Raw genomic sequence first — 27831 nt, 5'->3', positions numbered from 1 at the left:
CATAAAAATATTCTTGACCAAACCAAATAGTATGTGATGAATATCTCTTTATCAACACATTCCAGGATTTACCAGATGTCATGGTATCTGGGTTTTCCCACCAATATCCAGCATTCAAAGAATAGCAAACTAGAATTTTGTGGCTTTAACAAATAATCTAAGACATACAACACTGAAGTGTGAGAATAAGATTCTGTGTGATCTTGGATTTTTGCTAGTCAGGATAGGAAGAGGCTATAAAATCCTCATGCTCTACCAGAAATCATTTAATAATTTATTCTTACATGGGCTTTTTCTTTCTTTTTATCCTTTTTGCTTCATCATTTTGCGAGGGAAACAATGTGTTTTGTTTGATATTTTCACTTTTTCTTTATTTCAATGGTTTCAAACAGGATGGGAACTTTGGGGAATAAAAGTGAAATAAAATATCACAAATGATTAAAATGTCATGAAAACAGAGCCATTTAGCCTGTTGAATTGCAAATAGTACATTGTCCTTTTCTTAGATTCTGAGGAAAATGAGGAGTAATTCTCAACTCCAGGCCTGTTGGAGACTAAGTTAGAAAATGCAGTTTTGTGGAAGAACAAAATGAACAAGTTCATTGAACCAACAATCAGACCATCTTCTCTTCTATCATACTGGATGGGAAGGCTTTCTCACTGTTTCACACCAGAGAGTAAGTTAGAATATTGGAAGCATGGTGCAGGAGTGAAACAGTGCCACAGGAGGAGGTGAGATGGCCTGCACCTCCAAGAATCTGCCATCACTGGACGTGTCATAGAAGGAAACACTCTTTATTGTTCTACCCACAATCATAGACCATAACTAACTAACTAACTGGCCAAACAGTAAGTCAGCATATAAACAAATCCTATGTTAGGGCTTATTATCAATTATGTTAAGAACAACTTCTTTGAATCATGATTTCTCCTGAGAAGTAAAGAGTGGTGGTTAATTGCCAAGAAGATTGTTCAAGTAACAGATTAAGAATTGGGACTCTTCAGGTGAAAGGAAACTGAATTTAAGGTGTAGATTAATGTTTAATGTGCAATTTTTGTCTGTTATTTGAGGTCTCTAATGCTCAATGCTCTTTTATTAGAGAAGGTTAAATAAGATAACTGCAAAAAGTTAGTCATAGTGCCTGGATCATTGTTCATGCTGTATAGATGCTAGTTAATACTTTTCTTCATGAAATAGAGGAACTGAAATGCTTGTATGCAGAAAAGGTTAATAAGTACATTCTGAGTAGAACAAAAGTGGGAAATGAAGACTGATTTGTCACAGAGAACCATTATTTAAGGGTCTCAAGTCTTCTCTATCTTCAACCAGAAAAAAAAGGCTATCCATTATAGAGATAGAAAATGTTTCCAACTGATTGCTATGCCTCTTGATTTCCTTACCCAGAGTTATGGTTTGAAGAATAATATTATTTCTAGAGTTAATAATGAGGATCAAGGGCTGCTGAGGACAATAACAGAGAAAGTCTAGTAGGCAAACAAAGTATATTGCTTTCAGATGAAGTATTTTCTAGTATGTGTCACTTATTTAAGAGTAGGAAAAGAGGTTGATATCCAGAGGCAATAAAATTTTTATATCCATTATGAACTGCATAGTTCATTTCCTAGACAAAAGCACTGCACTTTGAAACACTCTTTTCAGTGATCTTTTCACTTCCTTGTTCCTTAAGGAATGGATTAATAAGTTCATTATTGGTGAAACAATATTATTTAATATTTGAACCACAGCACCAAGCAGGGGGTTGGGTGTGCCCTGCAGATAGATGATGATCACAGGTCCATAGGCACAGAGGATTGTAGTGAGGTGAGCACTACATGTGGAGAAAGCTTTCTGCCTCCCCTTTACTGAATGGATTCTTAGAATGGCAATCCCAATATGAACATAGGAGACACAAACACTGAATAAAAGTATTAGAACCAGAAAGCCAACATTAATGGAACCCACTTTCTGAGCCAAGGGTAAAATTTCAGGAATGTCACAGAAGAAGTAATCCACATGGTTGGGGCCATAGTAGATTAACTGAAAGGTAAAGGTGGTCAGGATGGTGGCTTGAAGACACCCAACCAACCAAGCCACCATGACCAAGCTGGCACAAACTCCAGGTTTCATGATGAACATGTATCTCAGTGGGTAACAGATGGCAACAAAACAATCATAAGACATCACAGAATAGAGGCATCTTTCACTAGATCCCAAAATGATAGAAGAAGAGCTGTGCAATACATCCCTTATAAGAGATGGCTCAGCTTTGTCCAGAGAGATAAAGTAGCATCTTGGGACAGGTTACTGAAGGAAACAACATGTCAAAAATGGATAGAAGTTCCAAGAAGAAATACATGGGGGTATGAAGGGTAGAAGAAGAAATGATTGGTATAAATATGAGCAAATTTCCAAATAGGGTAAAGCTGTAGATGAATGAGAAGATGACAAAGAGCAGTCTCCAGTCCTTCTGTCTGAGGTATTCAAAGTAGAATGAACTCATCCAGCAATGTCTGATTTCTCATGCTGTAACAGTGGTCTGTGTTTTCACAGAGAAAATGAAAATACAAACATGGAAGCTGATCTTGACAGACATAATACCAATATGCTTGTTGCCACCAACTGTTGTTTAAATATAAAGTTGAAATTGACAATAACAATTAGAATTTCTTTCAAAAACATTAAGGTGCTAGTTATATGACTACAAAGCAGAAGGACACTTTAGGAAAGTGAAATATTGGGTAAGATAAGAAAACAATGGAACACTATTTAGTTAATGTCCATAGCCCATTATAGAGCATGAATTCCATTTTATAATACAACTTGGGAGACTCTTTTTTCTAATTCTTTTTTCAGAACATTTGAAGTTACTCAAAGATGTCATTGAATGCCCTAAATAATCATCAAAGTTCAAATTGGGTACTCACACTTCTGATTAGAACCATGTGTTGTTATGCAATGAAATTAACAATAGAATTTGTACTGTATTAATATCACTCTATTTAGATATTATTGCTAGTTTGAACATTTTCTTACATGGGAATGTTCATTTGAACAAAAGTGACAGTGGCAACTTAATATTGGGGGGGTTTAAATTGCCTAGAGGTTAGCAGCTATGTTGACTTACGTAGATTGTAGGTTTTAGTGAAGTTACATGCTATGCAAAGATACAAATATTGTATATGTATGCACTGTTAGGAATTATAATTTTTGAATACATAGAACAATGAAATTAAGATTATTCAATTCTGATCTTTGTGTGTGTTATGCTTTGTAAATTTTTTCATTTAAAAATAGTTGTGGTAACAACTCAACCTTTTTTTAAAACTGTATTGTATGGATTCATGATGTATTATATAATATTGTTAAATTTCAGAAGATTATTATAGAGGAGAACTCTAGAATTTATTCCTCTTTGTATATTTAAAATTATCCCAATTGATAGGCATACCCCATTTCTACTCCTTCCCCCCACCACTGGCAATCATCATGTTTCTTTTTGCTTTCTGCTTTATTTTAATGGTAGTAGATAATTTAATATTCTGAGAACTATAAATTACCTTTGCACGGTGTGCAGTTGGCCTTCTATTGTAACACTTGAATTTAAAAGCATCTCTTGCATCCAACAAGAGATGATGCTTCCACTTGCAGTTTTACTTTAATGCTCTGATTTTTTTTGGAGATACAAAGTACATGAAGATTATTCAAGTATAATTGCTCTGAGAATAAAGACTATAATTTGTCATTGAATCTGCAGCATTTAGCAAAGTGCTGTGGGAGAACTGGCATTTAAATATTTGCTAGATGAATGTGTTAATGAAAAATTAGAAATTAATTTATGGATATACTTTAAGTTGCATGAAGAGACCATGCCAATTGTTGTTCATCACTACATCTCTAGGATGACATATTTTAGCAGTGTTGCAAGTTTTGCTTATTTTTTGTTTGTTTGTTTGTTTATTTATTACTGGAGTAATTTTCAAATGTTCTGAAATTATTGATTTTGTTCTGAGACTAAGTTTAGCCTGTTTCTTTTGAACCTCAGGTGACAGTACCTGAATTGATTTTGTTTTTGCCTCTAGATTCTATGTGTAATGAAAGGCATTCAGATATTCATCAAAGTTTAGAGCATACAATTCCTGAGCTAGGAAAGGTAGGATGATCATAGAAAATCTTCATACTGCTGGCAACTGATTATTGTCTATTTCCAGCAGGAAAAGATGTAAATAATAGCTGATGGCAGAGAGTTAATATAAGACAATGGGCTTCCATGAGAAGAGGGATTATAAGAAAGTTCTGTAGCAAAAAAGAAGAGGATACAAAAAGAAGTTGATGTAACCATGACAACCATAGGTTGCTTAAGATTCATTGACATCATGCATCTCAGTTTATGTGATAATTAAATATAGAATAGCACAATATATTAATGCAATTGATTTATTTTATTAGTGTCACGGAATCAAGTCTATAGAAGCTACATTTATTGTATTGGGTTCTTTGAATCTTGGGTCTTTGGGATTTCTTATTGGAAGAATATCAATATTCTTTGCTTTTTTACCCCAGAAAACTTTCATCTTTTTTCCCATGGAGCACCATCTGGAGTTGAAGCCAGTTTATATTTGGCTGAATTGTTGATGGGAATACATGGCCACTGAGTGGTTTCCATGCTCTGGGTTAACCATTAGGCATTTTTGGAGTTTCCAGAACAATTTTAACTAGGCTCAAGGAACAGAGAGGAAAAACTGCTGTGAAAGTATTTGAACATATTTCTATGAAAAGACTTTCAGTGAAAAGGTACAGAAAAAAATGGAACATAATATGTGTCTTTAAAATTATGAAAATGTGGGGGTTAAAAACAGACAGAAGTGCAGTTGGTTGTTGGAAATCATGATAAAGCAAATAAGGAAATATCATTGAAGATGTGAGACATTCCTGTAGCTGTTCTTGGTGTATAGTGGGTATTCACTAAACACTTGTTATTGATCAAGTAAGGTAATAGTTCTCCCCCCAAATTACTGTAAGATTAAAGATTAAAATGATGACCTTCTTATTATACCTTGATTGTGATAGAGAATTCCAATACTACCTGCCTGGGGGAGAGAAGTTAAAGGGCTGTGGTAATTAGAAAAAGAGAAAATTTTAAGGTGAGCAGATTTGCTCTAATATCTAGACTGTTTTATGACTACTCATTTTATGCTTTGCTTTGCCTTCAGTTAACTTATATCTAAAACAGGAGTTGTATGGGTAAAACTGGGTAATATCCTATGAGGTATTGCATTTTGCAGGTAATTGGTGACTGTTACTCCTTTCACTCCTGGCAAGGGAAAACACTCTTGTGACACATGGATTTAATACAAGCATGAGCACAGCTAATCATAAATAATCAATTTGGGAACATGTTTAGAAAAAACACTTGGGACCCCATGCAAATCACTAAATTTTTCTGAGGTCCAAAAATAACATGTGATTAAGAATATTGGGCACCATGGCTTACGTGCTTACTCCATCCTTCACAGCCCCACATAAACACCCCTCCAAACCATTCAAAACAGAGCCAATTCTGAATTATGTTAGAGTCTGGTAGTGTTACACAAGAAGATACACGAGTCAAATTTCTGCTGATTCTAAAGCAATGTAAGCATGATTTTCAGTAAGATTAAAATTCAAAACAAAGAAGGTTTATGATAAAAAGCTCAGAAAATATTGTTAGAAACTTTGAGATTTTTATTCTATACCATTATAAATTACTATTTGTCCTTCTAATTTTATGTCATTCAAAAATATTAAATATTATCTCATCTTCTATACTTACCATGGAAAAAAGGTATAATTCAAATAGTTATTTAATGTCATGTCCTAGTAAAAAGGGGCACAGTTTCATAGAAGATTGAACTGAAATTCAAATATTTGTCTATGAAAGAGACAACTTGGCATATTCAAAAGAACTCAGAAGTTCAAAAATTCAAGTTCAAATACTGACTTTTGTTTTGGAGTGATGGTGATGGAACCCAGAGTCTCATGTATGCTAGGAAAATGCTGTACCAGTAAGCAATATTCCTAGACCCCAAATTCTGATTTTTGATGGTGTGACTATGAGTTATATATCTGAACCTCTAAAGTCATCTACTCATCTTAAAGAAGCAGAAATCTTGTGTATCAATAGCCTCAGTTAACATTTTTCATTCAAACTAAGATTCGTTTGAGAGTAAAAAATAGTTTTATTAATACGAAAAGCAGAAAATAAGGACAAAATAGGAAGTTCATGCCATTCCATTGATCCATCTTTATTTGCTTCTGAACTGATCTTCACTGAGTCCCAGGTGTGTATTTGACATCCAGGATGACAACTGTGCTCCATAAACATGTGGAATGTTCTTATAATTGCATATGGTAAATAGTGAGCACCCAGTAAATGTTTTTTGTTAAGTGAAATAGTATTTACCTCACAGAATAACTGTAAAGATTTACTACGATGATGTTCTTGAAATATTTTTGATAAATAAGATGATGCTACACACTGACTCCTAATTATTACATTTATTGTAGGCATCCTATGTCAAATAATGAGGGAAGTTACCTGAACTGTGGTGATAGTTCATGTCCTAAACTTGGATGAGATCACTAGGAAAGACAGGGTAATCTGAGGAAACACAGGACTGGAGGGTGGTGTAGGAAATGCTATATTTTAGGATAAAGAGAATGAAAGGGAACTGCTTAAATGAAATATATTCATCTTCAGATAATTAGGAAAAGTATCCAATGTCTTTTATCTATCTTTAAGAGAAAAGCATTGTCATTTTTGTAAACAATTGTGTGATGCTATCGAACATAAGAAATACTGAAAAATTAGAAATTAACAAAAAGCCAATTAAAGAATGAATTCCTGTATCCTCTGTGTGACAGAGTGAGTAGGGGAAAAAGACCCTGACCTTCACATCAAAAGAGAAAGAAACCATGATTGCTGACTTCTCCACCAAATCCTTTCTCCCTGGGCCTCTGGAATGAGGGCGAAAAGTAAAATTTGAGAAACATTAGGGGATAGCTCAGCTCTGAGCACTTACATGGTCAAAATGTTCATACTGGCTCAAAAAAGGAAAGCATGTTCATTTTCTTCTCTGGAGTTGTAGAGTTCTCCATCCCAAGGGCCTCTCTTCACTAGATATCATGGATTTGGGCTTGGGTTCTGTAGCTGCAGAACCTAAGTGGTTATCTTTTGCATTCAGAATCACAGAGAGAGGATGCCTTAGATTCTAGGTGACAGGATAGTTTGCTTAGATCTAGCAGAAATAAAAGATTCTCCTCTTTTTTTTTAATGGTCTCATGGTCCCTGTGGAGCCTCATCCATGATATACCCTGAGACTCAGGGATCAGGAGCCCTCTGAGCACAGGGAGCAATTAAATGCTAATTGGGGAAAAAATTCAGAGTTACAATATAAAACTCAATAATCAATATAATTCTTAAAGGGATTGGGAATCAAATAGTTTGTGACTCTCTCTTGACCACCTCACTTTTCACTTTGGGTTAAATATATCATTGACTACATTTGTTCTTTTAAAAGTTTTATTGTTTTATTTTCTTTCGTTTTTTCTTTTTTATTATATTATTGTAGTACTGGGGATACATTGTGACATTTACAAAAATTCTTACAATATGTCGTAGTTTAATTCACCCCTCCATCATTCTCCTGTACAGTTTGAGGATTTGGTCTACCAAATATGTCTTCTTTCCTGTTTCTACATATTCCCCTATCTGTTGAAGTTTCCTGTTTCCTTTTGGTTACAACTTATTCCCAAGGTCACACCAGCTTTAAGGGACACTAGAAAATGTATTTATTCTCTATGTCCATAGACTGAGCTCCACTTGGGTCTCTTATTAATATAAAAAGCAGGTGAGAATGAACACTGGAGGCTATCTAGCAATACAAAGTAACAAGGAGAGACTTTTGGATGAAGATACCTATTGTAAAGTGGCTTCTCTTTGTTCTGTATTACACTACATTACAATCATGGACTCATGCACTGCAGAAAGTTTCTGTGAAAAGCCAGAGAGACCACATCTATAATGCAATACCACATTATTATTATTATTGAGCTGAAAGATTCCTTTTCCTAGTGACATCATAGCCATAATAATGACATAATGTGTATTGGGTGCCAACATATAAACAAACCCATTGCATCGTCAGTCATGTGCAAGTAGATACTACATACAGTCATGCAACACATAAAGATGTTTCTACTAACAGCTATTGAGTATGTCATATCCACAATATAGCCCCATAAGATTATTATGCAGCTGAAATATTCCTATTTTCCCAGTAGTGTCAGGGTCATGATAACCTCATAGCACAATGCACTGTATTTGGTGACACTGATACAAACAATCTACTGTGCTGCCAATCCTGTACAAGTATTAGTGAATACAATTACGTAAGGTACATAAAACTTGATAATGATAATATTATCGAGTCATATATATATTATATATATGAGTATACTATAATTTCTAATCACTATTTTAGGATATACTCCTCTACTTATAAAAATAATCTTACTTTAAAACAATATGCCATGCTGGCTAGCAGTAGCCTCACTCATCTTGTATCAATGCATCTTTTCATTGTACTAATAGCCCAAATGGAGTGGCTGCCATGTACAACCTGGGTTTCTGTAGGTACACACTGTTATGTTCTCACCATGAAAATTAATGGGGTTTAATCTGATTAAAGTACAATGTATGAAATACCAAGGCAAACTCCCTTGGTATTTACATTTAAAAAATTGAAGGGTATGAAGGTGTTGTTTGGGGTTGGATAACAGTGGGAGGAAGAAGGGCATAAAGAAAGGGCAAAAAATTTGCAATATGGTGGATACATTTTGTATTCATGTATAAAAACAGAAAAATGAAACCTATTGAAGTTGTTCTAAGAAGGGGAAAGGGATGATGAGGGTGAACTATGCAGAGGATGAAGCTAATTAAGATATATTGTAAGCACATATGTAAATGTCACAACATATCACCCTTGTATAACTATTATATACTAATAAAATATTTTAAAAAGAAATCACCAAATGATACATTTTTAGAGCATGTCCCATGGTTTAGCAAAACATGATGGTATTTTCCTTACTTTAAGTATTTTCACTACCAAATATCTTCTTATAAACAAACATAATTGTTTGTTTATTGGATATTTCCTCCTCTTACAAGATAAGCTCCTTGGGGGTTATGGTTTTTGTCTGTTTTGCTCATTGCCATAAAGTCAATGTGAAGAAAACTGCCTTGTATACAGAAGCCCAATAAATACATGTTGACTGACAAAATGAATAACATGAAGTTTTAGGGGTGAGAAACCATGCCAGTTCTCCTCTTTACCAAGGGAAAAGGATCATTCCCACTCACATTTAGTTGGTATACATAAAAAACCACATTTCTAGTGCCTAGTAGTGGTAAAATTGAATTTGTGCATATGCAGTGCTTTACTGTATATGTGCATATATGTATGAATATAGTCATGTGTGTATGTTTATATTCATAGATGTACATATGTTTATACATCTATCAAGATCCTTCAAGCCTTAAATCAACCCAATGACACAAGTATGCTATTACGTTCTTTTTACAGATGTGAGAACCTAGGGATTTGGATGTATTTGCCACAACAAGCCCATTGCAAAGACCAAACCATACCAAATTTTCCATAGGAAAATATATATATATATATTCATATTTGGCAGTACTGGAGTTTGAACTCAGGATCTTACTCTTACAAGGCAATTGATCTAATGTGTAGCCACACCCTCAGCACTCACTTTAATTTTTTTTCAGGTAGGGTCTTAAGTTTTTGCAAGGTGCCAGCCTTGGACTGCAATCTTCTTACCTAAACCTCCACGAAAGCTTGAATTACATACATGTATCACAATGCCTGACTTATTCGTGAGACAAAGTCTTGATAACTTTTGCCCAGGCATAATTCAAACTGTGATCCTCCTATCTTCTCCTCCCAGCTGGGATTACAGGCATATGCAACCACACCCTTCCACCATATATATTCTTTACACAGATTCTCAATAGTCATTACGTCTTTAAGTACCAAATTTTATTGATCATTTTCAAATAGAGAAAATATAAAGAAATTGATCACATTTATTGTGTTTCATCCAAGAAAATGAGGACAGATACTCTTGGCTACTTACACTATTATCTGTAACACTTGGTTTTGCCAACTTTATGAAATACTCATGAGACCCACACCAGTAAGACTGGGTCCTTTGAGACTGGACGTTGTATCATTGAAGCAGAAGTGTGTGCATTGAGTGACTCCCCATATAAACTTGGGAAAGATGACTCAAGTTAGTGATGAGGAGTCAATGATGGAATGCCCATGAAGTTCCTATTAGCAGACATGAGCACAAAGGAAGCCCTTAGTAATTAAGACTGTTACAGAAGCCTGCAGTTTTTTTGTAACATTGTGGATGTTGTTGTTACAACATTTTCACCTAAAAAACAAATCCCTTCAATTTGCCTATCCTCAATTACTTGTTTGTGGAAAAAAAGCCACAAACATTCTAAAGTTGAACATAGTTCCTTCTTTCCAGGGAAAAACAGAACTTTGACTATTTGTCAAACAACTTTTAATGGATCTTTTAGCCATATAGTTGCTCCTTTATAACTTGTCCCTAGAAGGAGAAAGATCTTCTGGCAAAAATTAAACTGTTACTGGTTTCAGTTTATAGCTACTTAGAGGACTAGGTACTTCAGGTAAATGTTGGTGACCAAACTGTCTTAAGACCAGCACTGGGGCAGGATCCAGCTGCCCTGTACCGCAGATCTGTTGGGGCTTTGTTATTTGAGCAAGAGTGGGAAATTAGTCTTGGTGTGTGCTCCCTGAAACTTTCTTAAATTTTGCCAGTTTAGGGTAATCTTGAGGGGGCTGTAGGGGAGATTTAGCCATTAACCAATAATCTGGAGGATCCTTTTCTTACCATGTTTCTCTTTTACTTTGTTCTCTCTCTCTCTCTCTCTCCCATTTCTCCTATGTGTACTCAGTTTAATTCATGTAAGTTTCTGTTGTGGAAATGAGACTTTAGTTAGGTCTTCATACATCCCAATCAATTTTAGCCCCTAAAAACTTCTAGACAGAAATTTAAGAGTGTAATGCTGTCCTGTTATAAATACCTGGGCACTGAAAATTGGGCACATTCCACTTCAAGCCTCTCTCTGCATCCCAAATCTCTTCCTTTACTGGATCTTAGCTCCTCCACTTCTCCCTGCAACACAGTGCTAGAGGGTGGCCAGCAGCTCTACTCAGCTCCTTCCCACCTCTAAGCTGTTAGCTGAGCTTCTTAGAGCCCTGATTCTACTAATCCTGAGAGTTCCACATCACAGGCAGCTCCGTCATTCAATGAGAACCCTCAGTCCCCAATCTGCCTCAAAAGTAAGGCTTTGGCCTTGGTCACCCTTGGGCTTGACTCTACCATTTGTGTTGCTTGGCGACTTTCTGAATTTCCATCCTGCGAAATAGGATTAATTCTGACTCAAACTAAGGCTGTTTTTACTGGGAAGGGTGGAGGAGAGGGTGCAGTATAGCAAGTTTCTGTCGTTGAGGTATTTGTTCTGAGGTTAGACTCTGGAATTAAAATTGTTTTCCTTATAGGGAATGCATGACTGCAACTCTCTCTTCTGACAGTCACACTTGGTAAGTATTGGTCAGCCTGAGTGCTCTGTTTGCCTGGCAGAAACCTTCAGCTCCTTTGCTCCTTTGTGAATCTCCTGCTATAAGCTTCCTCCTCCAGTCCCAGCTTCTTCTTACTGCATCATTTATAGATTTCATGGAGGCTCTTTTCCTCAGCATGGTCTTTTCTCTCCTCAGCTGCTACTACCCTCTATGTTGCTATTAAAAAGTGAGCAATTAACTACACTTAGTGTTTATTCAATTGCTCAATATAGCAGGTGCGGAATAACCAGCCTGATTGATTGGTCTGGATCTGTGTGAGTGGGGTTCAGTGTATAGGAAACACCATTGATGTGAAGTGGATGATAAGCATGGATTGCTCTGGGTTTGGGTAAAATGTGTGTGTGTGTGTGTGTGTGTGTGTGTGTGTGTGTGTGTGTGTGTGTGTGTGTGTGTGACATGCTAGCATGGTTCTCCTTGCAGAAAGACAATGCTAAGGTTCAGAGAAATAAGATAATGGTGTCTATCCAGTATCCCTAACAAGGGATCTGTTAACATTCTTTTCTTAAAGTGAAGTTGGTGTTTGAAGCAGTCTCTGGGTATTTCAGAGATTTCCTATTCTGTGAGCTAATAGTGACTCTTATATCCTCCTCACAGAAGTTTGTCATTCAATTGGAGTCTTACAGTTGGCATCATTGTCTACTTCCCTTCACCTTCCATTTCCCAACTACAACACTACCATATTGAATGTATTCTTGTACCAAAGTAAAGCACATAAGCTTCTAGTTTTTGAGTGGATAACAGCGAATATGTCCCATTGTTACACTTTGTGTCTTTTCTGTAGAAACCTTGTGTCAACATGGAGTGTCCTGTGGTCTACTCACTGACCAAAAGAGTCAGGTAAACCTAACTCATAACTCATACTTTCCCAAGTGTCTTTTGTATCTATCATAGTTCCTGGCCTGTGGGAGGCTACTGGTTAAAGCTCATTGATTTCTTAGACCCTGATGTAGCCTCAGTGGCACTAAAGGACATTGTGGTGACCTTGAGCATCCAGAGTTTGTAGATGGTGTGTCTGTTACCTTAAATTATGAGAATGAGGAGAAAGTTCCTTTGGATGTCATCTTTGCATTCTGCATGAATGAAGACTCTACTATATATGGTTATAAGGCCTTGGTGGATAGAAAGAAAAGTGTAGCAGAATTAAAGGATAAGAAGAAGGTACTGGGTATGAACACTTTATCTCCTCCCATCCTACTTAATGGATATTTGTCAGATCTTTATCAAATGCAATATTTCAAATATGCTGGTTCTAAATGCACTACCCTCCACTACTTTCTGTTATTTTCCAAAAATCATTTAGGGAGAGGAAAAACTTATAGATATTCAAAGTAGAGCTGTGGAATTTACAAGACCCATCACAGTCTCTCCCCTTGTTCTTTGTACTACTTGTCTCTTTGCTTGATGTTATATTTATTTCCTATGCCTAATTCTGGTCTTCTTAGATCTACAAAAACTATGAGGATGCCTTCTTTCTGAGCCACCATGCTTACTTATTGGAAGATGATACATGCTCCAGTGATGTCTTCCACTGAGGTGGGAAAACTGCATACTGTGTCAGAAGTAGCACTCACACTGGAGTATGTGCAGGAGCTGTCCCTAGAAGCAGATGAAGCCCTACACTCTGTGTTCTCAGCTATCTAGAATCCTAGATCCTGTCTTCTAGTTACTGCCTCTCTTCTGAATACTGGTGGTGGCATAATTTTGGAAATTTCCTTTATTTCATGAATGTGCTTAAAAGTGTTGGCATGGAAAACAGACTTAAGGTAACTTTTCATATATCAATCTGAGAATACTTTCCTGGGTATGAAGCCTCCTTTAATCCATTTGGTGTACCTGTATCCCATAATCTACATGGATGTCACCATTAATTCCCAGCAAATTGTTGAGAGTATTTTACCCAAATACAGCAGGACATATGTTAAATACCATGAAAATAATAAGAATTATCCTAAGGTATTCAGTAAGCATGTATAGTTGTTTCCAGTACCCTTGTTCCTTAGGTCTTGACTTGGTCTTCTTACAACCCTTCCAAGATCTCCCTGGCTTTCCCTGTTATCTGAGAGGGAGTGGCACAGTGCTCTTTCCCCACATGGCTTAAGGTACAGAGTCTTCTACTGAGTTTGCCTCTGCCCCGATCATGCTTATTATGGAAGAATTCTGTAGCCCTCAGCTCTGACCTCAGTCTCAGGAAGGAACCAGTGACATTTTAATGTGGCTCCTTTGCTCCTCCCCAACTCAGGTTTCCATGGTTTTAATACACAAGATTGATGAGGCTGTGGAACTCCTAATCTACTACAGTGAGGTGCACAGCCCCAGTGTAGATTGGAGATGGGGATGCCTGAAATGAAGCCAGGTATTTTTATTTTCTTCTCTTTGTAGCAGTTAGTAGAAAACAACACCCTGTCTTTGAAATGCTCACAAATTATTCTCACTATTCTTTTCTACTATCCAGATTAGGTAAAAACATTACTATGAATATTGGAAAAAGCTGAAACTTCAGGATGCAAAATAGTTAGACTTAATGATATGCTGTGGCTATATCTGTAGTCAAATGTGTGTACACTGATAGATAATTTGGCAAAGGATGAGCAATAATTCATAAGAAAAAATACAGACCATTATGAAACCTGTAACAATGATGTCTTTAAATAAATGCAAATAAATATACATGTGATAATTTTACTTTAAAAAAATTAAAGATTACATAATGCAATAATGCCTTTTTAAAATTTTTTATTTTATTATTGTGATACTTGAGGTACATTGTGACATTTACAAATCTTCTTAACAATATATCATAGTTGAATTCACCCCCTCCATCATTCTCCTTTATCCCCTGGTCCCATTCCTGAAAGAGTTTCAACAGGTTTCATTTTTCCATTTTCATACATGAGTATATAATATTTCCACTACATTCAGCCTCCTTCACTCTTTCCTTATATCCTCCCCCCTCCTACTGGTACTAACCCACAGACAAGACCTGTTTTGCTTTTCAGTTCTCTGTTTTTGAAAAAAGGCATTCAGTGTTTGTGTTTTCTATACTCATGTTGAGATTGATATCCTGAGAAGCCATTCAGCAGAGGGGAGGCAGAAAGCTTTTTCCACATCAGTGCTCACATCACTGCAATCCTCTGTCCCTACAGCCCTGTGATCATCATTTGTCTTCAGTGCACACCCAATCCCCTGCTTGGTGTTGTGGTGCAATTGAATAATATTGTCTCACCCATACTGAACTCATTAATCTATTACTTAAGGAACAAAGAAGGGAAAAGGGCTCTGAAAGTGGTGTTCCATAGTGTATTCCTTGCTGTTCAGACATGAATTATGCATTCTGTAAAGGACTTAAAAAATTCATTTGCTCTGAACATCAATCTTCTATTTACTTCTTTTAAGTGAATCAATAAGTCCATTTTGTTTGCCTACAAAATTATCTATGTTGGTTTCCCTCTGTAATCTCTGAGTTCTCCTAAATACCTTTATAATTAATATAGTCAGTCACACTGCCTCAACTCTGTGTAAGACATCTGAGAAAAAATGCCAGGAGATGAATATGGATTTCCTGTCTCTGTAAAGGGCAGCCATTTCTTCCAGTTGAAGATAGAGAGTATCTGTGATCCTTAGAAGGCCACTCTCTACCAAATCAACTGTCCCTCCATCCTTCTGCTCTGCTTAGAGAGTAGCTGTTCTCGTTTCTGGCCTAAAACTATTTCATTTCCTCTATTTCACAAAGGAGAATATTAACTAACATTTATAGAGCCTGACCTGTGATCAGGAACTAAGGACTTTTCATATACATCATCTGATTGATTTATACTTCACATCACTCCCATAAAGTAGACTACATTTTCTGTAAAAAGAGCTTTGAGTATCAGAGAACTACTATTCAGAACAACCCAAAGCCCCTGCTCTTATCTCTGATACAATACAGCCTCCATGAATAATCCATTTGGCAGTTTACCACCCCTCATTACCTCCAAACAAAACTCATGATATAAAGAAGTTTTCAGGAAACAATCAGGAAAATACTCCCTGACATAAGTTTTACTTATACATTGATGTATAAGTGTTTGCTCTATTAATTCTATCCTACACATTGCCCTACCTATAGGTAGAACAATAAGAGTTTTTTCTTCTGTGACTCAGGCCCTTTTACCACCCTTTTAACCTCAGTTTTACTCCTGTACCATGTTGACAATGTTTCAAATTATACTTTCTTTCCTTTTAAGACTTCATTTTCTTGTCATTATTTTCTGCTTCATCTAGTCTGTGGTGGTATCTTCTTCAACAGTGAGCAGGATCTTCTTGCCAAGTACATTAACAATGTCTTTATGGGGATTAATTCTGGGCTCACCTGCCCTTGCAGTGAGCATGCCCACTATTTGTGTCTTTGGGATTTCACTTTGGCCTCCAAAGTCTTGACCACCTACTCATTGCAGGCCATCTCACAAGGCAGAAACTTCTTGTTAGGGTATCTCAATACCCCATGCATACGGTTCATGGATGGCACCAGTGCAGTCAGTTCTGAGGCTCCAGCAAGACTGAATGGTCAGTCCCCCTCCAGGTCTCATCCAAAATTATTCCCACTCCTAGTATTACTGTGCCTGCTTTATACTAAGAATATCTATAAGATATTCTTGTCCTAATTTAAATATAAATCCATACTTAGGTAAAATTGAAAATATGTTAAAGACAAAATATGACTGACTACTCTTTCAACTCCTTCAAAATAAGTATTTCACTGCTTGTTTTACATGGAAAAAATTTAAAATTTAAATAATTTCTACATTTACAACTTCTCAACATAAGATTTACTTTAAAAGGCATAATGTATGGCTGGGACAGAGCTCAGTGGTAGAGTGCTTGCCTAGCACTGCCGAAAAAAGAGAAAAGAGATGTATACATATAGACACATGTAAATATACTTAAAATTTTACTATGTCCACAACAACAAAAAAAGTGACCTGAATGAAAAATCAGCATAGAATTTAAATAGACATTTTCCTAAAGAAAACTTACAAATATACAACAAGCATATGAAACGATGCTTGATATCATGAGTCGCTGAGGAAACAAACAACTAAAACAACAATAAGATACCACCTTATACCCATTAAGCAGGACACTACTACAAATAACAGTAATAATAATAATTGTTGGCTATAATATGGAGATATTGAAACATTTGTACACTATTGGTGGGAATGTATAATGGTGCAGCTATTACGCAAATTGCTTTGAATTTCCTAAAAATTAAAAATAGAATTATCATATGATCCATCAGTTAAGTTTCTAGGTGCATTTACAAAAGAATTGAAAGCAGGGTCTTGAAAAGTGGTTTGTGTATTTATATTCACATCAGCATTATTCACAATAGCCAAGAGATGGAGACATTCCAAGTTTAGAAGTGAATAAACTTACTGTTTAATAGGTAATACACATACACCAGAAAATCACTCAGTCTTAAAAGGGCACCTTATTAATCTAACACATGCTACAACATAGATGAGACATAAAAACAGTATCCTGAGTGAAATAAGCAAGTCACAAAAAGAAAAATCTCGTCCAATGCTATTTTCTAGAGTATTCTTTTCATAGAAAAAGGGAGTAGAATGGTAGTTGCCAGGGGCTGGGAATTTTTTTGAGGGGTAGAGAGTAAGAGAAAAGGATAGGAAGACATTGTTTAATGTTTATAGAATTTCACTTTTGCGTGATGAAAAAGTTCTGGAGATTGAGCAACAATATAAATACACTTAATAGCATTGAACTATACATTATAAAATAGTTCAAAATTTAAATTTTATCCTTGTGTATTTTACCACATTTTAAAGCAGCTTATTCAGTGTTCATATGTCTTATGTTTTGTGAATTTGCTAGCTCTATTCTTCTTCTTATTACTGCATCTATGGTTGAGGCCTCTGAAACCACTGTTTTGTAATTCTTTATTACCTCAGTTTAGTGTGGCAGAAATGCATCTGAGAAATGCAGCCTAAGGTGCCTGCCAGGGAATCTGCTTAGAGCAATAGCAATGGGGTACCATTAGTGAGTCCTTACTCCTTTCCCACATACTGTGCATTTTCTTTGCATGTGTAATCTAAATTGATCTATATAAGAGTCCTGTGACATCATTTTACAGAAGACAAAGTTAGGTTCAAAAATGTTAGATGACTTTCTTTAAGTCACAAATTAGTTTAGTGGAGATAAACAACATTCCATCTCAGATTTTCATCCAGCAAACATAGCAAATTTGTTGATTTTTTATTATAAATGTTTGACCTACTACCCCTTCCCTGCCTAAATCTAACCCCATTTATTTTCCTATCAATGTCTTCAAACCACAGGAACAATCTCGTGTTTTTTGTAATCCTTCTTTAAGTTCTCCAAGGTCCCTTCTCTTAGACAACATTGGCTTCAGTTGTTCCTCATCAGCTTTTTTCTGTGACTGTTCCTGGTATTTTACACAAGTCATTCTTCCCCTTTTCAATTTTTTATTAATTTTTCCTTCCTTGCTTCTCCATTTTTTCCTTATGTAACACACTGATACTATAAAATTAAAACAGAAGACAGAATTTCCCTTAGAAGGTAGATGCTTCAATAAGATTATAAATACATACATTTAAATGTAAATCTCAGTATAGAAGTTATGTGTACTGAATGAATAAGAGATTTTTTTACCCAAATGCCAAAAATGGGTAATCTGATTTGGGGGAATTTACACAACTTTAATTATATTTTCTAGTTAAATGTTACTGTTTTTCAATGAGTGTGTAACACTTTTTAACAAAGTATTTTCAAGAAGGCAGGGGAGATATTTCAGTGTGTAATGAAGTGAGGCTGATTATCATAGCCAGAAAGACTTCAGAGGAAAACAATCCGAGGAAATCAGTATGGGAAAAAATTCTAGATGGTTGTGTCTAAATGTCATGGTGTAGTAGTAATCTAATGGTGTTTAGTAGTTGTTATGTCAAATTTGTGATAAAATATTCTAATCTCACTGAGTGAGGGTCTGTTCTCATTCTCATTTGTTACTCTCCTCTTTTGTTGCTAATCCCCTGTGAACACTCAGAGGCCTCTCCTAATAATGAGAATTACAGTGTGGCTCTCAGTGTGTATTCAGATAGAGAAATTTAAAAAAAAATCAAAAACAAAAACTGAATATCTATTCTGAAGATCTCAGATTAGGGTATCAAAGGTACTTAATCCATGTATATTTCCACTAGCATTTATCTGACCTAATGACAATGTTTTTTTTCCTGACCAAATATTTCAAAATTCTCCATTTCAAGGATTTTTTTTTGACTCTGTGAGCATCCTCCAGAGCCAGGACTACTCTCCTGTATAGTTACAGTTTTTTCTTAATATCCTCCTTTCTCTCATGATCATACTGAATCACAATGTTTCTTAAACTGTGCAATGTTTCCTAAACCTACTAACACAGAGACCATGATTTTAAAGTGACCAGAGGGGATTTGAGTAATCGCCTGCTTTTGTGTACCTCAAACTTTATCTCACACAGAGTTCTTTTCCTCCATTTTCTCAAGTTCTAGTATTCTGGGCTCAGTTCCAGCACAGCATTTATGCATGCCGCTGCCTCTAACCAGAAAGTGTTTTTACTTCCCTCCCTTTCAGGATGACTCACTTTTCAGATGTCAGCTGAAAGAACATTTTCTGGAAAATTACAGTCCCAATTTCAAAGAACCCTATGTAGCCATCCAGGTAATTTAGCAAACACGCTTTTTTTTCTTTCTCTTTAAAATTTTTTCCCCTTTTATTGTTGTGCTGGGTTGGAGTGCAAATGCACGTTTACTAACAGGAGGAAAAACATGAGTGATCCATGGGGGACTCAGTCCTCTCTTACAATGTTTCAACCCACTCAGCTTTGCTTCCTAGCACTGACCACCTCAACAATTAATAATTTGTAAGTGTAATGACTTTGTTAATGCCTCTCCCTTTTCCTATTCTTCTGGTGGCTCTTTGTGGGGAGACACTCCTTCATTTCTGTTCTACATAATGTAGCAGTTTGAGCGCATCATGGAAGTAGCTGTGCAACTTTTGTGGAATGAATCAACAACCTCACTCAATTTTCTAATTTGATCCCATGATTTTTCTCTTCTCAGACACTTCGTGTCTTCATGTAGCTTCTTATCTAGTTCTGATTTGTTTACCATTGTGATAATTATTTCCAAATTACTCAAGTGCCCCATTTATCCTGTCCTCCTGTCCAGTATTCACCAAACCCTGCCTGATGCGTTCCTATCCCCATACTGGGAGGCTTTGTAGAGAAAACCCCTAAACCCAACAGTTTACTAAAGACATGAATTCATTATCTCCTACTTCATGTGTTCACTAGTAATTGTATAGTTATTTTCTCTAATGGAATTGTTCCAACTACCAATCAGAATGGTTATTTTTTTATTCCTATTTTTAAACATTTTTATCAGCATATATTAGTTGTACAGGAGGTTTCATGTTGGTGACTATATATGTTACAGAAATCAGGAACGCAATCCCACGTACAATAGCTTAAAAAAATACCTAGGAATAAATTTGATGAAGCAAATGAAAGACCTCTACAATGAAAACTATAAACCACTGAAGAAAGCAATCAAAGAAGACACCAGAAGAGGAAAGATCTGTCATGTTTATGGATCAGTAAAATTAATAACATGAAAATTACTGTACTGCAGAAGTAATCTATATGTTCAGTGCTATCAAGCCTCATTAAAATTCCAATGCCATTCTTAACAGACATAGAAAAATCAATCCTAAAGTTCATATGGAAGGACAGAATGAATCTTGATATGGGTTTGAGGCCTAAGTTTTGCTCAATGACTAGGTTTTAATTAAAAATTAATGAAAACAGGAATTACCAGAACACAGAAGAGGAATGATCAACAGTATTCTTCATCATAGGGTTTCTGGGGAGTTTAGTTGAAAATGTGACTTAAACTGAGTCCAGGTGGAGACCTCTTTCTTGGCTAAGGATGAGATAGAGGACTTTCAGCAAAGAAACTGTTTTATGCACTAGAGCCCAGAGGAAGCAATGACACAGGAGAGAAAAGGGGAATGACTTTAAAAGAAGGAAATCTTGTCATTTGTGTCAACATGAATGAACCAGGGGACAGTATGTTAAAGAAAATAAATAAGGCACAGATAAATTCTGAATGATCTCACATATATGTAGAATATAAAAAGCAACTGAACTCATAGAAGCAGAGAATACAACGGTGGTTACCAGAGAATGGGGATGGGTTAAGGGGATTATTGATCAAAGGGTCCAGAATTTCAGTTAAATAAGGAATGTGTTCAAGCATCTATTATATAACATGGTGACTTAGTTAATTGCAGTATATGGAATACTTGAAAATTGCTAAAAGCATACATTTCAAGTGCTCTCACTTCAAATAAATAAGTGTGTAAGGTAATACATAGGTTACTTAAATCGATTAAGCCATTCCATAACATATCACATGTTCCAAAACATCATGTTATACATTAAAAGTAGTAACAATTTTTTGTCAAAATAAATAACATTATATTTCAAGATAGATAGAGCATGTATATTTGATACAAATAACTGATTAAAAATGTAAACCTTGCTGAAATATGCAAATAAAGAAGAGGAAGGGAACCAGATGGGGGATCAATAACAGAGGGTAATGGGGGATTGAAGAGGATCAATGAACATTACATGCATATATGAAAATGAAATAATGAAACCCATTATTTTCTACAGTTCATATGCAATAATGCAAATGAACCTTTGTACAACTTGTAATTTTTGATGCTTATGATAATTGTAGAGTATCATTACATTTTCTTGAGGGAATAACTGTAAGAAACTTTTTACACATTTTATTAAAATTTGGCACATTATGATCTGATCACTCATTATTAATTCTGTAACAGATATTATAACAGAATATTTGATCTTTTCAGAATGAAAAACATGAATATTTTAACCTTTACCATCAAATTGATTTTGTACATGCCACCTTAACTCTAAAATGTTCTACTGAACATCTAAACAGCCCATGGCATTTGTGTTCCTTGAAGAAGTTTTTAATAGACCAAGGTTAATTTAAAGGTTAAAGTGTCTTCCTCATCATTTTTATTTGTGTAATACATTTTTCAAGGAAGTTATGACACTTCAAATTATTAAATGTAATCAAGGATAAAGAGGATGAAAGGGTCATCAACTTTTCTAACTTTTCACCATTAGTTAGATGTGCATGAAAGCCATTAAGTTAACTTTTAAAATAAAAATCCCAAATGCAATTGGAATATTATAATTATGTAAACATTCCATGGACACTGAAACTTTATGATCAGTAACTTCAGGCCAAAGTCCTAAAAAAGAAGCCAAATCCTCACTCTTTCCAAGGCAAGCTCCATGATTTAGGAAAAGTCATTTAAGCACTTTGAATTTTTCTTTCCTTATCTCTAGAAGAACCCATCAGAGTTGTGAGGTTTACATAAGACTATACAATACTCTTCTTCTCCAAAATAGGTAAATTTTTTGTACAGAGGGAATGTGTCTAATCAACTTCCTCCCTAACCTCTCCATCTTTCTTGGATAGTAATTGATGCCAGATGTAGATTTGGTACTTAGTATTTTTGGAATAAATGGAATCCAGGCATACATAAATAAATAAATGTAGAACTACATTTATTGAAGAAGTGGGTATTTCACACTTCTCCCCAACATTCATTGCATATTCAAGGCATTTAACCTGGAAGCCTTAATTGATGCCAAGTAGTGTGAGAAACATCAAGTGATAGTTTAAAATTCTTCTTGGCCTTTCAGCGTATTTCTTCCCCTTTCTCCTGACAAGGGTCCTTTTTCTACTCTGGAGAACTGACCATCTCAATTCCACTACACCCTGTCTCTTGGCCATAGGGGAAACTTGTGACTCTTTCAAGAAAATCAGATTGCATCTTCAACTAAGGACCACAAAATTAGAGGCTGCTGAACCTGAGCAATATGAAAGCCCAGCTCTTAGGCTGCTCCACAAATTCTTCCTCCTAAGATCCTAGAGATGTCCTTGTTCTCACCATTCCAAGTCTGGTTTTCCATCAGGTTCTTAAATTCTCTGAGCTACTCCAGTTATTGCTGCTTGTGATAAGGCAATCTTGTTGGTAGTGCTTAGTAATATAACCCATAATTGCATCATTTATTTATAAAAAATAACACATGAAAAAGCAATAAATATAAAGTGCACACTTCAATATGTGTGATACAGATGTCAAATGAGCTGTTTTGAAAATCATTACTCTAAGAACATATATTAACCAAGGAAAATTACAATAATGTCTCTCTCTCTCTCTCTCTCTTTTCAAATTGTATCCAGAAGTTAATCGCGTCCTTGCCCAGTAATGTTCCAGACATCTGGGATTAATACTCAAAGGAAGACAAAGATTATTTAAAATCTCCTGTGTTTGTGACTTAATGCAGGTCCTGGAGTCAAGCAAGAAGTTACTGTAAGACAGCTGAAGGACACATAGCTGTATGAAAAAGGCAAGAATTTCTGATATCTACCTGTAGGCTGATGGAAATCTAATATCTATTCAGGAGAGAATAGATATTAAGGAGAAAAACACTCAATAGCATGAGCCAGTTCTTTTATGGGAAAAGACAAGGAGAAAAACACTCAATAGCATGAATCAGTTATGCCCCCTGTTTGACATGTAAGTGCCCCAAAATATGTCCTTTACTTTTATCTCAGTGCTATTCGCTGCTTCCCCTCCCTACAATCATCAGGAAAAAAATGCAAATGCAAAAGAAATATAGACAGGTAAAGAGACAGAATGAGAGAGAGAGAGAGAGAGAGAGAGAGAGAGAGAGAGATAGACAGAAGGAGAGAGAGAAGAGACAGATGATAGATAGTAACAGGATATGAGGCAGTAGAATCCACGGGTTACTGTATCATTTAAAGATCTCTCTGTGTTGAAAATTTGAAACAAGTAGGAAAGACTATCACAGAAAAACTAGGAAAGGAATCTTTACTACCATTACTTTTGGGTCTTCATGGCTGCAAAAATAGTATTGCTTAACTTAGACCTCGTTAGAGAATTAAAGACTTTGAAAACTACAGTAGAAAGTACCCAGTTGGTCATATCTACTAAATTTAGGGGACTCCACAGAATGAGGGCCTTGTTAATGAAATTTTCTGACTATAAAGAGCTAAGATCTTTCTTTTGGCTAGCTTCTCATTGCTGAACCTCATAGTCAGGAGACAATGTAGGAAGACACTGTATCTCTTCAATGTGGGGCTTCCATAACCATAAATGATGACTAAGGGAAATAAATTATATTAGATGAATAAAAGTGATTAAATGTAGCTTCTTTATTTTAAAGACATTGACTTTATATTTGCCCCTTTGGAATCATAATGAAGCATTTGGAATGATTTCAGTTTTCAATTTAATAGTGTTTGTAAAGAAGGGAAGATAGGAGACTTGCAGAGGAAACTTCTGTGTGAGCTATTATTGAGTGCCATCTATAATTAAAAACCAACTGCAGAAAGATATCCAGCCCAGGGCAAAGCAGGCAGATTGAGACAGTTCTTTCAGGAAGTACCACACTGCAAATATCTAGATCTTTTTCTTCTTCTCCATTCTACTGATATAAACACAGGTAATTTATACATATGTTAAACTTAACCATGGATTTCTTTTTCCAGACACTCAAGAGTAATTCTTCCATGAAAATGAGAAATCACACCATAGTGAATGAATTCGTCTTGCTGGGCATCCCTGAGATACAGAGCCTGGAGACAGCCCTGTTCTTCTTGTTCTCATCAATATATTTATGTACCCTCCTGGGAAACATGCTCATTCTTACTGCCATCATCTCCTTTACTCAGCTCCACACCCCCATGTACTTTTTCTTGGGAAACCTCTCCATCTTTGGCCTGGGTTTCTCTTCAACAACTGCTCCCAAGATGTTGTCAGACCTTTCAGGACAGAGTAGAAATATCTCTTTTCAAGGCTGTGCTGCCCAGCTCTTCTTCTACCATTTCCTGGGCTGCACAGAGTGTTTCCTGTACACTGTGATGGCCTATGATCGCTTTGTTGCTGTATGCTTTCCTTTGAGATACATGGTCCTCATGAGCCACAGGGTGTGCTCTTCCTTGGCCACAGGGACCTGGGTGGGTGGCTGTGTCCATGCCATAATCCTGACTTCCCTCACCTTCCAGTTACCCTATTGTGCCTCCAACAAAGTGGGCTACTACTTCTGTGATATGCCTGCAGTGTTACCTCTAGCCTGCGAGGACTCATTTCTAGCTCAGAGGGCAGGTTTCACAAATGTTGGTCTTTTGTCTCTCATTTGTTTTTTTCTCATTCTTGTTTCCTACACCCGTATTGGGATTTCCATATCAAAAATTCACTCAACAGAGGGCAGACAGCGCGCCTTCTCCACTTGCAGTGCCCACATCACAGCCATTGTTTGTGCCTATGGGCCAGTCACCATCATCTATCTACAACCCAGTCCCAGTCCCTTGCTTGGTGCCATAGTCCAGATTTTGAACAATCTTGTAATTCCCATGCTGCACCCACTGATCTATAGCCTGAGGAATAAGGACATAAAATCAGCCTTGAGCAATCTGTTTCCCAAGAGAAGCCTTGCTCTGGGAAGTAAATGAAAAAAGTCTCTGAAGTTTTACTAGACAAAATTTGATTCAGATTATTATCTACAGATTCTAAGACAGGTTGAAGTAAAATGTACTCTATCTCATTTCCCATATCCCTCTCACTGTTTTAAAATATGTATATCTGTTTTTATATTTCCTTATATTTTAAAATGAAATATAGTTGATAAGATCATTTATCAGCTATTTTACTGATTCTTATTCTGTGTGAATTTTCTTTAAGCACCAGTATCTTAAAACACTCCTTAGTCATTAAATCTTTGAAATAATTAATAGGGAAAAAATCTGCTCTCTCATGTTTTCAGCGTTTATTCATAGAAATATGTACATCTATATACATACAGATAGATATATGTATATCTGTAGGGAAGAGAGAATAAAAAATAAATTCAAAAAAGACTACCTTAATACAGAATAACAGGAATTTATATCTCTTTCTTTTATAGTGTGTAAGCTCCATTTTCTTACCAGTCAACTCCAAAATTCACACTAACTTGAGTGATGCTTATGATAAGATCTTAGTACACAGTCTTGTGTGAGTTAAGATTATTCTTGTTTACAGATTCCACTAAATTTGAGATTGTTTCCTTGCATCCTTGTGATATCCCTGGAAATCTATGATTCTAGCCTATTTCTTACTAGATACCCAAAGAATTAATGTCAGGTGGTTAAAAAATCAAGGTGAATTCAACTATGATACATAGTAAGAACACAATGTACCCCCAGTACAACAAAATATGGTAAGAAAAAAATGTAAAAAAGTCAAACAATCCAGTTAAGATTAAATATATTTCTACATTTTTAAACTAGACATTTTTATATACATGTCAATAAAAGGAAGCCCATGTTAGAATTTTGTCTAAATTAAGTTGCAATATTAAATTTGCTTTCCCATGGGAAGTAGTATGTTAATTCTTTCCTCATAATAAGATCTACAAGTGTTCTTTTGTGTGAAAAAAAGAAAAATACCTAAGTTTTATTTGTAGAACTGATGTTAAATTTTATGAAGAATATGTTCTTCCTCCTGATTTTGATTTCTCTGTTTTATGTTTTTGTGTGCCAATTGTATATGGCTTGTTTTGTAAGCCACATCATGTCCTTTTCAGAGAGAAAGAAGTGAATAAATGATGGGGAGAGAGAGGAGACAAAGGGAAGAAGGAAGGAAAGAAACACATTTTAGAAGTAAAATAGCTCTTCATAATGGAATGGTTACTGTTACTTTCAGATCCTGTCTGTCAACATAGATGTTTGAAAATCAGTTCCCCAATTAGAAACTATACCATACATACTAAGTATGGACTGATATTTTATAAAATATTAAAATGGCTCCAGACAGCTAATGCCAGTAATGAGGTGCTGTGATGTGCTATGTAAGAATCTCTAATGTGGGATTCTGTGATTACATCACAGAAGCAGTTAGTCACTCTTGCTAGAAGTCAAATGGATACTAATCCAACTCAAGCAACTTCAATGACACTGAAGTTCTTTTCTAATGTCTAATGAAACAAAATATAAATAACTCAATTTTCCATTACATCTTTAATATAAACATCAAACCATCTCTCCATTGCATCAAGTTTGCTATAATCTTAAATATTCTGTTAACCAGTTAAGCAGTCAGTTACTGCTATGTTAACGTCTATTCTTTCCTGTACTTCCCTTTTTGGGGAAGTGTGCTGAACCATGCCTATGTTTCACAGCCTCTGTTTTTACACACACACACACACACACACACACACACACACACTCACTCACTCCATAGAACAGAGAGAGACAGACAGAGAGGTTTTATACAAGCTTTGGTTTTAAGCTTTTGCACTTGTCTCTATAAACAGCAGCAGTAAAAAGTGATTAAGATACTAGTCACCCTTCTCTTCTATCTTCAGAACAATGACATTACAACAGGTTCAGATGCCCAGGATGGAAACTAAAAGCACACTTTCACCCTTTTTCACACTTCTACTTGGCAGATCATTTCATGAGTTTCTACCTGCCCACACTGATTGATATTATCATTTTAGAATACCACCTCATTACATTGATCCCTAAAAGCTCTCCAGTGTTCAGCATGAAATACAAATGGTATAGAAAGATAAAGCCACAGTGCTTGCAGCCCTTCATGGTCTGAACCCTGCAGGATTTTCTATTCATAGCCCATGTGTGAAAGACTTGTGGTTTCTTAAATGCACTCTACTGTGGGTCCAAAAATGTTTGATATACTTTTACTAAAGTCTTTAATCTATTCTTCTCTCAACTATCATCTCTCTCATGATCCCAAGCCTAGCTTGTATGCATAGTTATTTATGGAGCTCTTGTCCATGCAGATTTTAGAGATGAGGAAAAATACAGAAGTCAATTAAATTCCCAGGATCACTACTGACTCTTCAAAACTAGGCCTGTTCCTTCAACTTCTATGTTTATTCCTCACCCTACTTTTCCCATTTAG

General features: G+C 35.8%; 1 protein-coding gene and 1 pseudogene across 1 annotated transcript; one reads left to right on the top strand and one right to left on the bottom strand.

Moving 5' to 3' along the window:
- Positions 1–1615: 1615 nt before the first annotated feature.
- On the bottom strand, positions 1616–2523 carry LOC109677372 (olfactory receptor 10N1-like; annotated as a pseudogene).
- Positions 2524–24437: 21914 nt separating this feature from the next.
- Positions 24438–25379, top strand: LOC109677366 (putative olfactory receptor 10D4). Its single transcript, XM_020153366.1, has one exon. It carries the CDS (start codon positions 24438–24440, stop codon positions 25377–25379), a length of 942 nt encoding a protein of 313 aa, XP_020008955.1.
- Positions 25380–27831: the final 2452 nt, after the last annotated feature.

Source organism: Castor canadensis, chromosome 2, assembly GCF_047511655.1.
Source record: "Castor canadensis chromosome 2, mCasCan1.hap1v2, whole genome shotgun sequence".
NCBI lineage: Eukaryota > Metazoa > Chordata > Mammalia > Rodentia > Castoridae > Castor > Castor canadensis.
Note: the sequence above shows the minus strand (reverse complement) of the source record. Positions and strands in the feature narration are given on the sequence as shown.